Source organism: Harpia harpyja, chromosome 7, assembly GCF_026419915.1.
Source record: "Harpia harpyja isolate bHarHar1 chromosome 7, bHarHar1 primary haplotype, whole genome shotgun sequence".
Classification (NCBI taxonomy): domain Eukaryota; kingdom Metazoa; phylum Chordata; class Aves; order Accipitriformes; family Accipitridae; genus Harpia; species Harpia harpyja.
In genome coordinates, this window is record NC_068946.1 from 27,176,474 (window position 1) to 27,191,931 (window position 15,458).

The window sequence follows — 15,458 nt, forward strand, 5'->3', positions numbered from 1 at the left end:
ATGCAGTACCTCTGCTTGCTTTTTTTGCCCATTCGCACTGGTCAGCCAGTTAAGCTGCTTGTATTGGCAACTAAACACCATTTTGTAGGTGTTTCAAAGCAGTAGGCCTTACATGGCCTGTTGTCACACCTTGTCTGTTAAGTGTTTAAATGCAGAAAAACAAAAGAAAAAAAAGAAAACAGAGGCATTAAACTAAATGCTTTTCTCCTTCACTTTTGGTTGGGCTGCATTTGAGTAGAGCACAGGATTGATTGCAGCCAGCCATGTGGGAGGAACACAGCAAGCAACATACCTTTGCAGGTGGGATAATTAAAATAGCAACCCCCTGTCCTTCCCACACAAACTATTGCACTCTTTCCCCTCCCCATGAGGAGAAAATGTCATGGCATTCTTACAAGCAGGAGCTTTCCCAGCCCAGAGCTGCTGTCCTGTCTGACAGAACTAGAAGAGATGGATTAAGTCAGTAGAAGGACCCTGCAAATTTCCCCCACTGACTGGCCTGACCCAGGAGTTTGCCTGCTATGCCTCCTGACGGTAAGGTGCTGGGAAGAGACGGGTCTTCACTGCAGTCTGCTTTGTTTTGCTTCCTGGTGTTTTTCAACTCCTGATGCAAGAACTTCATTTTAAAGGAGCTGTCTGGGATTTTTTTACTTTGCAGTGAAGAGCTCTTCCTCTAGTTTCCCTTCTTGCAGTCATGCTTGTGGGGAAATTCAAGCTGAGCCATTAACTGGAATTGCCACCATACAAATGGTAGATAAGCTGTACCCATACACAGGTGACGCTGTTCATTTGATCTTGGCTTTCTCATCTCCTGTGTGACTATTGGTAAGTGTGACGGAGTTAGTGTTCCGTGGCCTGGTTGCTGCTACGGCAGGCAGCAAGATGCTGAGGCTTTAGGACATGGGTGCTTGTCCCTGTGGAGAACAGAGGGAAATGAATGCAAAATGGTCCCGAGAACTGAGTATCGCCCCCACTAATTCACCTTCCTTTCCTGACCAGAAGGAAATTACTAAATACTAAATCTTCCCTTTAAACAAGAAACAAGCCCCATCTTTCTTTCCCTTTCTAGCCATGCAAACGCTAGCTGAGCTCTGAGGCAGCCATTCTGCCTGTGCACGTGGAGGGAACTCAGTTCTCCTCAGTTCTCTTTCTGGAGCACAAACTGAGCAGTGCTGGCTGGCGTCAGGCTACCACCACACTGCAAGCTCACTTGGGCAATGGTCACCATGGCTTTGAGGCAAAGTCTTACACAAAGTGCAACTAAACTCAATGCCGTGTCACCAGAGTGGTGAACTCCCCTTTTCTTCAGTTTCGCTCCCACTGTTCCTGGGTTTGCTTTGGCCTTGGGAAGGGGTTCCACATTAGCATCAACTCCGTAGCATGAGCATCCCAGACCCTACAGTGCTGCAACACACATCTTGCACCTTAAAGCACCAAACACTGTACTATGGGACCTCACTGCTTCCAGCACTTTATTATACGCGGTTTGGTGGGATCCATCCTGCACCTCAGTTGCTTAGTTGTTTGTATCTCTCCTTACTTAATTCTTGTTAATTTATTTTTCTCTATCCACAGTAATGATTTTTGCAAGCAAATAAGAAAGTGGTGCAAGTCTTACACCTCTGTGGCCAAAGAACTGCCTCCAAAATGCAAAGACAGAAGGGAGGCAGAGTGAGTAGCTTCATTTCTTGCTGTCATAAATAAGGAAGAAGCAACAAACCAAGGCAAGTAGTGTATGGTTGAGCACCTGCCTGTATTGCACATCACCTCAGCCCCACAAATCAACCTAGATAGAAACCCCTGGCTACGGGGAGGGAGCATGACAAGCCTTGCTTCCCCTGCAAGCAGGAGGCAGACTCTGTTCCAGGCTCGATCTGCAGCCACCTTGGGGGTTTCTGCCTCAGAAAAAGATTAGGAGACTAGGAGAGTTATTGACAAGGAAAAGGTCCCTCCCTGAAAGAGAGCACTGTGCTTACGTGCAGTGGCTTGCTATTGGCTCAAGATGGCTGACCAACACCAGCTCGCAGGAAAGAGAGGCTGGCTAGCCACGTCTTATTACCTACATGTGGGGCTTTAAGGACAGGCCTGCAAAGCTCTTTGTGTCCAGAGATTTCCCAGGAGGCTGTAGCCAGGGAGAGTCAGTGGGGGTCAGGGATGCCAGGAGCGCCAGGAACTGTGTGAAGCTCTCGTTTCCCTGAGGAAACACAACAGGCCTGTTCCCTGCCGCCATGCCCTGCGAGGCAGCTCTGCCTCGGGAGTGGGGGAGAAAGTGGTGGGAGCGTTACAGCAAGCTGGGGAGGGATGCTGACCTGATCAACACAGAAATAACAAGGGTTCCTGCACGCCCGTTGCACCTTCACTAGTGCTCTGGATGGAGGGCTGGGAGCGGGGGTGGGGGGGGGGCAGCTGTGACAAAAGAAGTAGATGGTCCCGTCCCCCCCCCAGCAATTATCACTCCTTGCCGACAGCAAGAGCGGCCAAGTCCTGCCCTACCCCGGCAGGTGTGGCTGAGTCTTATCCTCAGGGCATCTGAGAAGCCTTGACTCAGCTCTGCAATAACGAAAGTGTTACTGGTGAATTTTACTAATACGTTTTTTACTGGGTGCGTGAGCTACTTAGGCTTAAGAAATTGTCTCCTCGTAGATTTCCCTGCGTGACCTCATATACTCACCTTGGCCAGCTCTCTCCTGCAGAAATAACAACCACTTTTATTCGGCTTTTGCTTTGCTAATGAGAAATGAAAGTAAAACAACAATAATTATATTCCCCTTTGTTCCAGAGCAGCGATGCAGCTGCAGAATGTACTTTGTGGAACACAGCCACGTCAGTCTTCCATTTGTTTCCATTCAGGGTTTTTCTCCCCATTTACTTCTTGCTAATTCTGATGTTATGGAAATTCTCCACGTGCAGGAGATTATAGACATCTGCTCACTGCTATGACCCAAAGCACGTTCTATTGGATAAGAAGGTTAATTTTCCACAGGCAGGAAAATTCGACTGCACCAAAACATTTGTATCTGTATAAATTCAGCTTTTCATGTTAGCCTGAAAGGTTGTCATTCTCCATCCAACGAGGAGTTGAAATGTTTTGATTCCTAGAATTTAAATGGCACGCTCGGGTCTTCTGCTTTTATGTCAGGGGATCTTCTTTCAGCTCTCAGTACCAGGGGGAAAGTCTGTGAGAAATCCACAAACGGTGATCTGAGCCAAAGTCATGCTTTGGGGATCACTCATGCCTCTTTTACAAAGACAACAAATAGCCCTGCCTGAGGACAGCTGGTCTGTGGAAGATGATTAAGGAAAGCAAGTCTGTGTTTACTATGCAGTGTCTGAGCAAACAGCGTTTCTAGATGGGGCTTGCATGGGCACTGGAAAAATGTTAAGGATGCAAATATTGAGGAAGGTTGGAAACACCTGATCCAGGTGCATTTCAATTCCTGATGGGAAGGACAGGAGCTTCCCAAGACCCTCTATCATGGTCCAAGCACCTTTTGAGAATGAGGACGTACACTCGGCACAGAGCAGGCATGGTTTGGGCAGATGATGGGCAAAAGCCAGTGGGCAGCATCTCAGGTGCATGAGGTGGATTTGAGGAAGGGGAAAGAGCATGAAGGGAGGCTAGAGATATTTGTTTCAGGCGTCAGCAACACAGTAGGACTCAGCATTTGTCTTTGGCCCTATTTCTTCGTTGTTCATGCCAAGTGCTGACAGGAAAGGATAGTGTAGGGCATTGTGATAAAGAGGCTACAGAGGTTATAGGGCTCATTTCACTAGTGTCACTGCTTGCAACAGGCCTGCAAGCAGCTCCTAGGAATGGTACAGGATTTTTTGCTTTCCTCTATCACTTAGTGCAGCCTTTGTTTGCGAGAAGTTCATGCCACAGGCTATCAGATTTCCTAATCAGAATGACCAGAAAGAATGGTTTTCATAAGGTACTTTTATGCGCATGCAACTGTGTGCATAAGAAGTGAGGTTAGTTTGTGTTCTCTTCCTGGTTTTGTTACTGATGGTTAGGCTGTGTTTTTTGCAGTGACTGGTATTTTACCAGTCTGCTGTAATATTGAAATTATACCTGTTTTCTCAATCTTTCTCCCTTTCTCCCTCTTTCCCCCCCTCCCCTTTTCCTCTTATTGGAAAGGTAATAATTGAGCCCTGCAGGTATGTTGTAAAGAGTAAATTCTAGCACCTCCAGGTCTCTCGATTAGTTAAAAAATCAGATCTGACACAAATCATTGTAGCAAGTTGTAGGTCTGTCTCTAGTCCATGAGGTAGGTGTTGCTGCTGCACACATCAGTTTTACTGGGGCAGCCAAGGCGTGTATGGGTAGCCAGAGAATCTCCTGCAGGAGGGAGGCCTTACTGGATCTCTGCTGAGGTGGAAAGTATTTATTGGGAACCTGCATTTCTGTTGGCATGCCAAGAATTTTCCTGCAGGACCATTAAAAATTCTGAATCAGGCCTCAGAAACAGCTGGCTTAAAATCACTATTAAGCAGGATAATTTTATTTATTGTTAGCTTCTAGAAAACCAGAATGCAAGTAAATCATGTGTTTGAGCTTTGCCCTGTGATCGTGAGGGATAGAAATGTGCTTTTAAGGCACAGGCAAGCAGAAGTCCTCATCTGCTTACATAAGCCATGAACTGAGACCGTAAGTGAAATATGAAGTATTTGCAGCCAAAGAGAAGAAAGCAGCAGTATCAAAAAGGCTTGATTTGGGCATCGTGTTGACCCTAGCATAGCAGCAAGCCACAGGAAGTGCTCACAGGCTCTTCTGTTGCAAAACAGCAGCAGCCAACACGCTGCAGGCTTGGGAAGCCTTCCCCTATTCCAGGTTGGGGTGCAGGAGGCAGGCAGAGGAACTGAACTCTGCTAGGGGAGGGAGGGAGGGAAGCAGGAGGAAGGGCAGGTTGGTTCATGATCCGCCCCTGGTGGGATGCCAGCTGGGAGACCTCTGGCTCCATGCTGGCGTATGGCAGAGCTGAGCAGCAGCTCTTGCACATGGAGTTTTTCCTCAGCATGCAGCCATGAGGCAAGTGTGCTTAGGCAGTTGCCCCTCTCCTTGGGGGAGACAGGCGTAGCCCAGCATGCAGTTCAGGGTGGCTGTCGTGCTGTGGTTTCTCCTGCAGCAAACGGGTTTCTGTGAGCTGCCAGGCAGGTTGCAAGCATGTTCAGGGAAGCCAGGCAACACATGAGGGTCTGACGTCTGCATCACTTTCCTTCCACTCCCGCTGCACAAACCTGCTGCTTTGGGCAGGCTGTTGAGGCTTCTTTGGAAAGACTCCAAAGTAGACCTAGTCCAAGGATTTACTGGTCTCTGCTCCAAGGATAAGAGACGACTTGCAGGCTCGTCACTATGAAGGCATCAGCCTAGTCATGACCATGACTGCTGGAGATGTCTGCATGCTCCCACCGAGCAGAGTGAGCCTGACACCCTGGCTGAGCATTGGATGAGGCCTTGGCAGCTAACAGCAGAGGGGCTTGGGGCTTTGCCTAGCTTTGCTTTCTTCATCTTCTCAAAGGTCACATCCTCTCTCTCAGTGATGGCTCTCCGGCTCTCCCAAAGTCAGGCTGAATGCGAGGTGCTATGCATGAAGACAGGATGGAACAACTGAGACAAACTGACATATGGTTGAGATGTAACCAAACTAGTTAAAAGCTCCCCTGCGCCCCGTGGCTGAATGCAAGAAGGATTCAGAACGCAACACTGCTTGACCCATTCTTTCTAAGGAGATATTTTCCCAAATCAGAGAATCCCATGCTCCCACTTCATCACACACTCTGCTGAAGTTACTTAGTTTAACTACAGGGCTGGTATGTGTATGTGGAGAGAGAAGCAAAATCATTTTGTCACTGCCTCTCGGTGCATGAATAAGCCATGCCAACATGCTTTTCACAATCTCTTTAGCTTTTCTAAATGTTACAAAAACAAACAGAAGCAAAACAAGATTGTAGGCCTGAATCAGAAGGAGTGAACTCTCTGCTCTCTTAAGTGAGGAGTGTCTATAGTTATATGCCAATTCATCACATATATACAGGATGTTTATTATCCTACAATATGGCAACAAAATATACATTATTGAAATATTGTCATTTATCAAATTAATTGATAGTGTCAACAATTGAAATAAATATTTTACAGTATATAGCTCCATTATACTCACAACACAAATTGCGCTGATGGCTTGAAGGAGCAATCAGTGTTTAGTGTTTGTAAAACAAGAGTTTCCTGCTGTGGTTCATAACCATTCTACTGCCCTGAGCATAGAAATACAGAAACATGTTACATCTCTATTCACAACACAAATACAGACAGATCTCTGTATTATATTTGCAAGCTCTGTAAATATGTGCTAAAAATATAAAGTTTTTGGAAGATAATTTTAAAGAAAAATTACTTGCTTCCTAAAAGGAAGGAAAGTTTTATTGTTGGAGGGGAAGAATTATGTACAAATTATCATTCAGCATCTTTCTTGCAGGACACCCGGGGGAGATTAAACTGTGTCTTGTTTAAATGAACTAGGCCACTTCTCTCTAATGTTACCAAAACCAAAGATTCAGAAATGTGGTGGACAACATGCCTTTTCTGCTGCTCATTCTCCTCCCTCAACAGAACCCAAGAACAGTTCCGGTCACTCTCAGCTGGTGAGAGCTCATGTTGGTGAACCAAGCTTGACTCCAGTTGCGCCTCTCCTTCAGCAGCTGGACACTCACAACAAGGTTATTGCTTAGTGTTGCTGCTGTCATTTAACGTGTTCAGAAAATTGATCTCTATGTGTGGAAAAAACCTGTCGCATGTACGTGAACTTAGCACTGGCTGCTAAAGAAATTAACCTCGTACTTCTCCCAGGTAATTATGTGTGCCATGAACGCGCAGTAGAAACATCTCTCAAGCATGCAGTTAAGTGTTGCATTGAGGAACAGGGTTTGTTTGTCAAAAATGTGTTATCTTAACATCAGCGAGGCACTGAAGCCTCAGGATGTTATTTATACGACAACTTTTCTTAAAGATTGTACTTCAAAAAATGTGTCAGGAGCACATTTTGCTTTAAGTTGTCTTTTGCTTATCGCATGTAGTTTGATTTATGTACAAGGTCCCATCTGTTGTTTTTTATTGTTTTAATCTTAATACCTTATTTCAATCTGCTTGCCTCCTCAAATCCCCCCAGATATTCTGGAATATTAACTAGCATCTTACAGGTTTTTTGTGAAGCAAATTCTATTACATTTGTCCTATTTTTTTAAATGTCTTTTCCTCCTGTTGATGTTGAACACCCACATAAACAAGCAAACCAAACTCACTCTGCAGGGGAGAGATGAGAAATGCAATGAAATATCCTGGGGCATAATCTAATGCTTAGATTAGACTCCCAGAATCTTTGGTCTTTCAACCTTCAATATTGCTTGCAACAACTGTAGGTAAAAAAACAATTTCAGGCAGTAGATTGCTCCCTTATGTGTGCTGCTTTGCATTAACTTAATTTTGGAATAAGACAAGAACATATTTGAAGCTATTTGGAGCACAGTCATTTTCCATATGGTTTTCTATTATTACTATTATTTTTAACATTTTTCATATATATTACTGTGAACAGTGAGCAGTTCTACCATAAACTTTCAGTCCTTAGTACAACAGAACTCCCTACGTATTGGTTGTTTTGATAGCTGTACAGTGGGATTTGGGCCTATGAACTTAGTTAAACCTCTTTGACCCTTGTTTCTCTGCTTTTCATTCAGGGTTACTATTTTGACCACTTCCCTGACTTGTTTACATCCCTGTTTTCAGCAGGTTGCAGATGTGTTCATGCAGCTCTGTGTGTTTAATCAGTCTGCCTTTGAGGGCACTCTTGATATGCTTCCAACGTTCGGATTGATTTGTTTGTATCTGCAGCTTTTACTACACACCATATTTTAAGAAGGAACTAACACCTTGCATGTAAGGGGATGTCTGCAATACCTAGATTTAATCTCCAAGCAATGACTACAAAGCAGTACATTTTGGCAGGCCTCTGGTTAGGCGCTGAGTGCCTCCAAGTCGGTGGGAGGTGGGAGTGCTCATCACCTCCCAGGGGCTGCACTTCAGCGTGGTATGTGAGCATACCAGTATCTGCTCAGCTTGTGCAGGCCAATGGGTCGGTTAAAATAGCAGGTAGAGAGGAGCTGAAGATGCAGAGGTGGATCCTGTGTAGGTGGGATCATGCATGACTCCAGTGAGTTTGGAGTCACTGAAGTGACTGAGGTCACTAAAAGGCTGGTTCAGGGGATAGTGGTAGAAGGCTCACAGCCTCTGTGACGACAATGGGTTTCATTCCTATTTTTTGGATCACTGTTGGCAACCATTCCATTAGGTGTTATGGCCAGAGTAAGAGCATCACGGATGTGAAGAAACCCCAGCCTAAAGGTTCCACGTGAAACTGTACGAAATGTGTTGTCCAAAGTTGGCCTGGACAGCGTTTGGCAAAGTCTGAAGGCAGTAAGGAGTGTGACAGCTGAAACAAAACCCAGAGCTTGGGAGGCATGAATTACAAGGAGAGTCTGGGGGGATCTGGATCCAAGTTGTTCAGGGCTGGGGTTTTGTTTTGGGTTTTTTTTGTGTAATTAAAAAAAAAGTTTCAAAACTATTTTCAAGTAATTCATAATCCTGCTTTAGTTGTTTCCATTATTTCCATAAGGTGTAGGAGTAAGATCCTGTTGTAACACATTTGTTACAGTTTAAACAAATTAATGTATGAAGTACATGGTGGTTGATTAGGTCTCACTACATGACTTTACATGTTGAACTTTCATGTCTAGTGCATGTAAAGCAATACAACTGCTGATGAGCAGTCTACATAAATGCTTTGCTTTATATTCTCATAACAACTGTGTGGAGCAGCGCCATTTTTGCAGTGTGACAATAATGTGGGAAGTACTATAATTGTCACAGATATCTTCTGCATTCAAAGTCGTGACTTGGCTCCATAACGTGCATCATGCAAATAAATATGAATCAATACCTTTCATTTTTGGCCTCTTCAAAACAGTAACAGGAATTAGAATGTGTTCAGAATATTTTATGCCTGAAAAATATCTTTACGGCACACTGTTTCCAAACAATTCCAGTATTTCTGGGGAGGGTAAGCTGTCCAAGGGATGAAAGCCTGCTGAGCAACTGTACTGGCACTGGCTGTGGGTACTGTCACAGCAGCAAGAACCACAAAGAGGATTGCATCTTCTGCTCTTGACTGAAAATTGCAGCAAAGAAGTGAAATAAATGCTGCATAGGTTAACCTGCTTTAGGATAACTGTGCGCTGTCCTGGGCTGCCAACAAAGCAGCAGACAGGTTCCATTTATTTCTTCAGACATGCTGGGATGCTGGTTTTCCACCTTCTGGGCATTTACCTGTGGAGCACTATGTAGCTCAGGTTCTCTTTTTCAATATATACATGGAGTCACCAAGGGAATTACGAGATCCCTTCACCTCCAATGCTGGTGGTACACAGCCCATCCTGTTGCCTGCCTCTCAGCCATTCCTGGTGAGGAGAGCACTGTCTCCCAGATATTTCACTAATTAAGTGGGTTATCTGGGATTTTGATGTTTTGCCACATTGTACCAGCAGTGCTTGTGACGGCTACAAGAAAAGGACTGGGAAGTGGCCCTATGTGTGTAATTTATAAGGTGACTTAAGTAAATTGCACACTTTAAGAAAGGGATACAATAGGACTGATGGTGATCTGCCAGGCTTCTGGTGCCTTCCCTTGACATAGGCACTTCCAGGAGTAGCCCAGGATAATTCTCAAGACTGGGCACAGCCTCTTGTAGCCAGTTTTGGTTGACCCACCCAGCTATCCTGCAGGCCATATTACCAGTAGTTACAGTACCTGTGAGCAAGCATAATGTCCTTCAAAAGAAATTTAATTAATCCAGAATGCAACAGCTAACTTTGTAACAACCTCATCAGGAGAAACGTATCCGTCCTGTTCTCTTTTGCCAGTCTGATTTCTCATAAAAAGCTCTTGACTCTGACAAGAGCTTTAACCTTCAAGGCTTTAGGTAGACCAGTGTCCAGGCATCCTTAAGAAGGGCCTGTGCAGAGTCTTGCTTTTCAGGTTTGTTAAACTTGTCGGCCACAAGGATGGAGCTCTTCAAAGGGGAAGTTGGGGCTTTTTAAGTGAAGTAGGCTTCAATCAGAAAGAGCAAAGGAGAAAGAAGGAGAGAAAAAACCAAACACAAGCACAACCAAGCTGAAGAAAAGAGAGAATGGTAGTTTGTTGTCACACCATTTGTATCATAGCAATGGTATTCAATTGCAACATGCAACTTGTAGAGCAATATTGGAAAGAATTTGGGTGAGTTCTGGTAGCCCTGAACAGGCACTTGCAATAATGACAGAGAGAAGATTTCTCGAGTCCGTCATGTCTTGAAGGTGCTAAAGTGTGTTTACCTTGCATCTAAATAATCCAAACACTAGGGCCCATTTCATGCATGTATTCACTTCTCTAATGTATAAATGAGGTCAAGAGGATGCCGGCCGTTACCAAGTGTTTTTAACAGACTGCAGTGAAGACGCAACTGATCTAATGGAGAAGAGTAAACACAGCAATTAAGGGAAAAGGGGGTCAAGTCTGCCCGGATATTACCCACCTATCTGGTGCCATCACCGGCAATGCTACGCCGGTGGCACAGCGATTGGATGAACCGCTGCTGAGCCCTCGTCCTCCCGCGTGGCGCGTTTAGAGCTAAGAACGCCGGAGCAGCCCTACTTCTAACGCACGGCCCTTTCCTTGGGGCGGGCTCCCAGAGGAGGTGTGCCGCTTTTGGCTCCAACCACGACACCGGCGTAAGCCGCGGCCGCCACCCCGGCCGGCTTCCAGGCTTTCCACGGGACCGCGGACACCGCGCCCGGCCCCGGCGCTGCAGCGGCAGCCGGCCCGACGGACCCCCGAGCGCGTCCCGCGCCCGCCTGGCCGCTCGGGGGCAGGATCGCGGCCCTCCTTGGCCCCGGGGACACCGGGGTTCGCCGTGGGCCAGGGGTTCCCAGGGGTCGGAGCTGCGGCCCGGGCCGCCCTCCCGCCCGGCCCGGCCCCGCAGCGCCGCTGCCCGCCCCCCGCGCCGCGTGCGGCAGGGGGGGCGGCGTGTTGCTTTAAGCGCTGCCCCCTCCCCCTTCCCCGCGCAGGCTCGGCCACTCAGGAGCGCGCTCCGCAGCCAATGGGCGCGCCGTAGCTGCGCGAGCCGAGCGGCGACGCGCCCAATGGGAGGGCGCGGGGGGCGGGGCGGGCGGCCGGGGCACTATTGTTGGTGAGGTGCACGGAGGCTGCGGAGGCAGCGCGGGTCGCCCCGGGCTGGGGACGGGGCCGTGGCGGTGGCCGCCGCCTGAGGCGTCGGACCCCGGCGAAGACCTGCCCGCGTCTCGTGCCTTCCCCCTCCTTCCCTGCCACCGACGGTCTTCCGCGAGCCCGGGCTCCCAACGGACAATGTCCCACCAGCGCGTGAGGCGCAACGGCTCCCCGACTCCGGCCACCTCCCTGGGAGGGGGGGGCGCGGCGGCGGCGGCGGCGGCGGGTGGCGGAGCGGGAGCGAGCAGCCGCCTCCAGCCCATGCGGGCCACGGTGCCCTTCCAGCTCAAGCAGCAGCAGCAGCAACAGCAGCAACATGGCAGCCCCACGAGGAGCGGCGGCGGCGGCGCGAGCGCCCCGGGCGGGGGTCTCCCACGCGCGGCGCCCGCCTCGCGCAGCATCAGCCCCACGCGCGCGGCGCCCACCGGCAGCGGCAACGGCGGGCGCGGCGGCCCCGCCACGGCCACGCAGACGCCGGGGGGAGGGGGAAGCGGCGCCGCCTCAGCGGCCGCCGCCGTCGCCTCCTCGTGGGGCAGCCCCACGCGTGCCGGCGGGGCGCGGGGGAGCCCCCCGCGACCCCACCACCTACCGCCGCCTCCTCCCCCGCCGCCGCCGGGCTGCGGGCCCTCGCCTTGCTCTTCTCCTGTGCCTCCGCTGCCGGAGGGCAGCGCTACAGCGGCGGGCAGGGTCCGACACCGGCGGCACTCGCCGGAGCGAGGCAGGAGCTCCCCGGAGAGGAAGAGCCCCAGCTCCCCCGTCTGCAAAGGTGAGCGCTCCTGTCAGACTGCCCGCGCCTCGCACCTGCTGCCCGCCCGGCCGTTACGACCGGGGCGGGGGTGCGCGCGCGCGCGGCCGCTACCCCGTTGCCTGAGGGGAATGGGGAGGCGGGCGGCCAGGCTGTCTGGAGGCACGGGACCGGGACCTAGCGGTCGCCGGGGGCCGGCCGGGCCCAGCGGCAAAGGGCACTTGCCGGGCGGCTGGGCGAGGCGGCTCGGCGTGGCCGAGTTTCGGCCAGCCCTTTGCGGGGCGGGAGGGCTGGGACCGGCGGCGCTCTGCGCCCGGTGGTGTGCCTCCGAGCGCGCCGTGCTCCCGGGGGAGAGGTGGGGACAGGGGCTGTGCCCAGGCTTGTGCCCGTTGTGATCCTTCTCTGGCGGGCGGCAGCACGTGTGGAGCGTGTATGTGTTGAAGGGCTTGTTGCTTTTGTTGCTGCTCTCTTGCTTCCTGGCTTTTAGACGAGGGACGGAGAATACCAAGCGCGCCATGTGGGGAATTGTAGCTGCTCCTGTGGCACTTCTGCGAGTACTACCAGAGGTTTCCAGATGAGAGTCAGTGGTGTAGGTGTACTTAAGATACTTCGGTACAAGTTTAAGGTGAATTTGGTGTTTGGGGGCTGTTGTGAAGCCTTCACATCTTCTCCCCTTTTTGTGCGTCTCGTGCCAGACGGTACGTGTTCTTGATCCAAACAGTGTCCGCAAGCTTGTGATTAGCTAGCACTGTAGGCATTACACAGAGATGTAGGAAAAAAGTATTCAGTGTCTTTCATAGTAGTTACTTTCAACATGAACCCTGCAGAAGGATGCGTGAACTTGAGTGATGACAAGCTTGTGTTACAGTGAAGGCAGAAAATAGTGTGGGAATGGCACACATTTTGTAGCAAACTGCTTTTTAATGTTTTTGAATAATTAAAACATATCTACTGGGAACGCTGAAATTTAAGCAATATGTGGCATCTGGTTGAGGATAATAGAGGCTTACATATGTAAGTCCTTTTTCTTCTTGAGATAAAAGTTTACTCAAAAATGCGTGAGTGAGGCTTTGTGTTAATGTCCTCAAATCTGTACAAATCTCTGACTTTTGAGATACCAAAGCTTACAGCTTCTCTTTTTCATTAAATTGCATGTGGGAATCTACACAATAAAGTTGACTAATATGCAGAAGTGTATGTGCAGAAATCTAGGACTGACGTGATTCCCTTTAACACTTCTACTTCTCCTAATGTTGCTCCCCCTTTCTAAAATAATGGTTATAAGCAGACTACTGTGTTGGGTTTTTTCTTTTTTTCTATCCTGGCTCTTGAGGAATGATGCTGCCAAATTTGACAGTCATAACCAATTGGTACAGTACTTAAGCTAATGTCTGTGTGACTTAATTTTACTTTTTTTTTTTTTTTATTCAGACATGCCCCTTCAAGGTTACCATATGCCTGCTTGCCTGCAGTGTGAGAGAGCAGTGTCACAAAGGCATTTAGGTTCTGAATTAGATTTTCCACTTTCCAGATACGAGTAATGTGGGATTTTTTAAGGTTATATTCTGAGGCTTTGGATTGAGGAATGTGTGTATTCTTCATTTGAGATTCTTGTTAATCAGTAATCTGAAAGACTTTATATGCATCACAAAATCCTATCTTCTTCCTGTGAACTTTATAGAAACTCTTGCCCAAGATGCAATCTCCTGGCCTGGAGAATGAGGAACAGGATGGCTAGCCTTGAGACCCAGGTTCAAAAGCTGTTTGTAAAGGCATGTGTCAGACCACTTAGGGTGGAAAAATTGCACCATCTTCAGATTGTTGCATAGAAGCCTGTTGAAACCACGCTAACTTCTTTACTGGATCTAAGAATTGGCATATAGAAAGAAACAAGTCATTTGATTGCTCTACTGTGTTAAGATAACTTCACTGGCTTTTTACAAGATGTGTGAAAACAGAAGAGTAGTGTCTGTTTAATTGCTTCCTTGTGTTTAAATTTCTGTATTGTATTGGCCCAAAATGCAAAATAAACCTGTTTAATATTGCTTAACATTTGTATTGTATAGTCCAGCGCTTGATAGAGACAGAGTTAACTTCAATTTTTTCTTCATCTAGATGAGAAAACTTAGTGGTAGCTGAGAACATGGAAGTGGAACTTCATTTTTGCTAATGAGGCTACAGTTGTGAAGCCATGCAGGGCACTTCAGGGTATCAGTCAGAATCTACTGCAGAATAACTTGGGTTTTCCTGTTTCTTGTTTTCAGTTGATGATGGCTTTTGCTCATTCCTACAGCTGCAGCCCTGTTTTTCTAGATTAAAATGAACCTTGAGGTTAGACAAATGATAGCTTCTTCTGAACTTCGATACTGGTTCTTTAAGTTGTATACTTTAGACTCAACTTCGTGTTTTTCAGATTTTCTTTTCTGGGAAGCAGTTGAATAGTTTTGAACATAGTTTTCATCAACCTGCTTAATGCTTGAGAACCCCAACTTGTGAATTTACAAATGTGACTTAATAGCTTCTTTGGGGTTTTTTTTGGTGGTGGAGTTCCTTGTGTGGGGGGGGGGGGGTGGGGGGGTGGTTTTTTTGTTTATTTGATTGTTTTGTTTTCTTTTCTGAACCAAATTGCAACTAAACGTTGGAAATACTTAACTGAATTTTCTGTTGATGATGGGATAATTACAAACTGAAAGATTCTATGGCACAATTTCTAAATTTCTGTGCTTTTCTTGCTGCTTCCCTTCTAAATATGACCAAGAGCCTAGATCTTCCTACTACCCAGTTTTCATCTTTTACTTTCCCTCCCTGCAGTCTCTAGCACTTATCTTACAGACTTCAGCTTCTACTTGCATGTTGATGTGCTCTGTCCTTAGCATCACTGGTGTGGCCTCATTTCTACACTGCGAGGTCTGTCCTGCAATCTCCAGTTTTGGTTCAGTTTTCACATAACCCCTCTTTACTTGTCTGCAAACCACCCCTGTTAGAGGAAGTTGTTTTGACCTACTAGTAGACTGTTGCAAAACGAGATAATGTGTATACTCTACCTTTACTGTTATTTTTATCTTGGTTTATCTACTGAGTAAAGATCAAATGCTATCCTGTTATGTTCTTATATAAAACACATCTTCTCAGAAGAGTTCAACTGTTCAACTCCAAAAATGTTATAATGCACCAGGCTGCGTAAACAAGAAGGTCAAGACCAGAGCTGTATCAGTTGTTTACTGACCCTTTCAGGTACCTTGAGGTTGCGAGAGATTTCTCTACTGGATGCTGAACTTTCTTGGTATGTTCCAGTTGACTGTATTGGACATTTACACTCACTCTGAAAATAAAGGAGAAAAATTGGTTAGTTTTATCTGGAACTACATCGGCCTTTAATTATTTAGAATAGTATATGGA

At 47.6% G+C, this 15,458-nt stretch overlaps 1 protein-coding gene and 2 long non-coding RNA genes across 3 annotated transcripts in view; 1 reads left to right on the forward strand and 2 right to left on the reverse strand.

Moving 5' to 3' along the window:
• Positions 1 to 193: 193 nt before the first annotated feature.
• On the reverse strand, positions 194 to 10,995 carry LOC128144486 (uncharacterized). The gene is made up of 2 exons (XR_008236096.1): positions 10,623 to 10,995; positions 194 to 914 (listed from the first exon to the last, which is right to left on the reverse strand). It is a non-coding gene; the product is annotated as an uncharacterized LOC128144486 (long non-coding RNA).
• LOC128144485 (uncharacterized) lies at positions 4,487 to 7,509 on the reverse strand. Its single transcript, XR_008236095.1, has 2 exons — positions 6,162 to 7,509; positions 4,487 to 5,582 (listed from the first exon to the last, which is right to left on the reverse strand). It is a non-coding gene; the product is annotated as an uncharacterized LOC128144485 (long non-coding RNA).
• Positions 10,996 to 11,307: 312 nt separating the features above from the next.
• Positions 11,308 to 15,458, forward strand: part of FAM117B (family with sequence similarity 117 member B) — a 31,594-nt gene continuing 27,443 nt past the window's right edge. Inside the window, exon 1 of the mRNA XM_052793366.1 lies at positions 11,308 to 12,080. Coding sequence (XP_052649326.1) covers positions 11,453 to 12,080 — 628 coding nt within the window. The 5' untranslated portion in view covers positions 11,308 to 11,452. The remainder of the gene's footprint in view (positions 12,081 to 15,458) is intronic.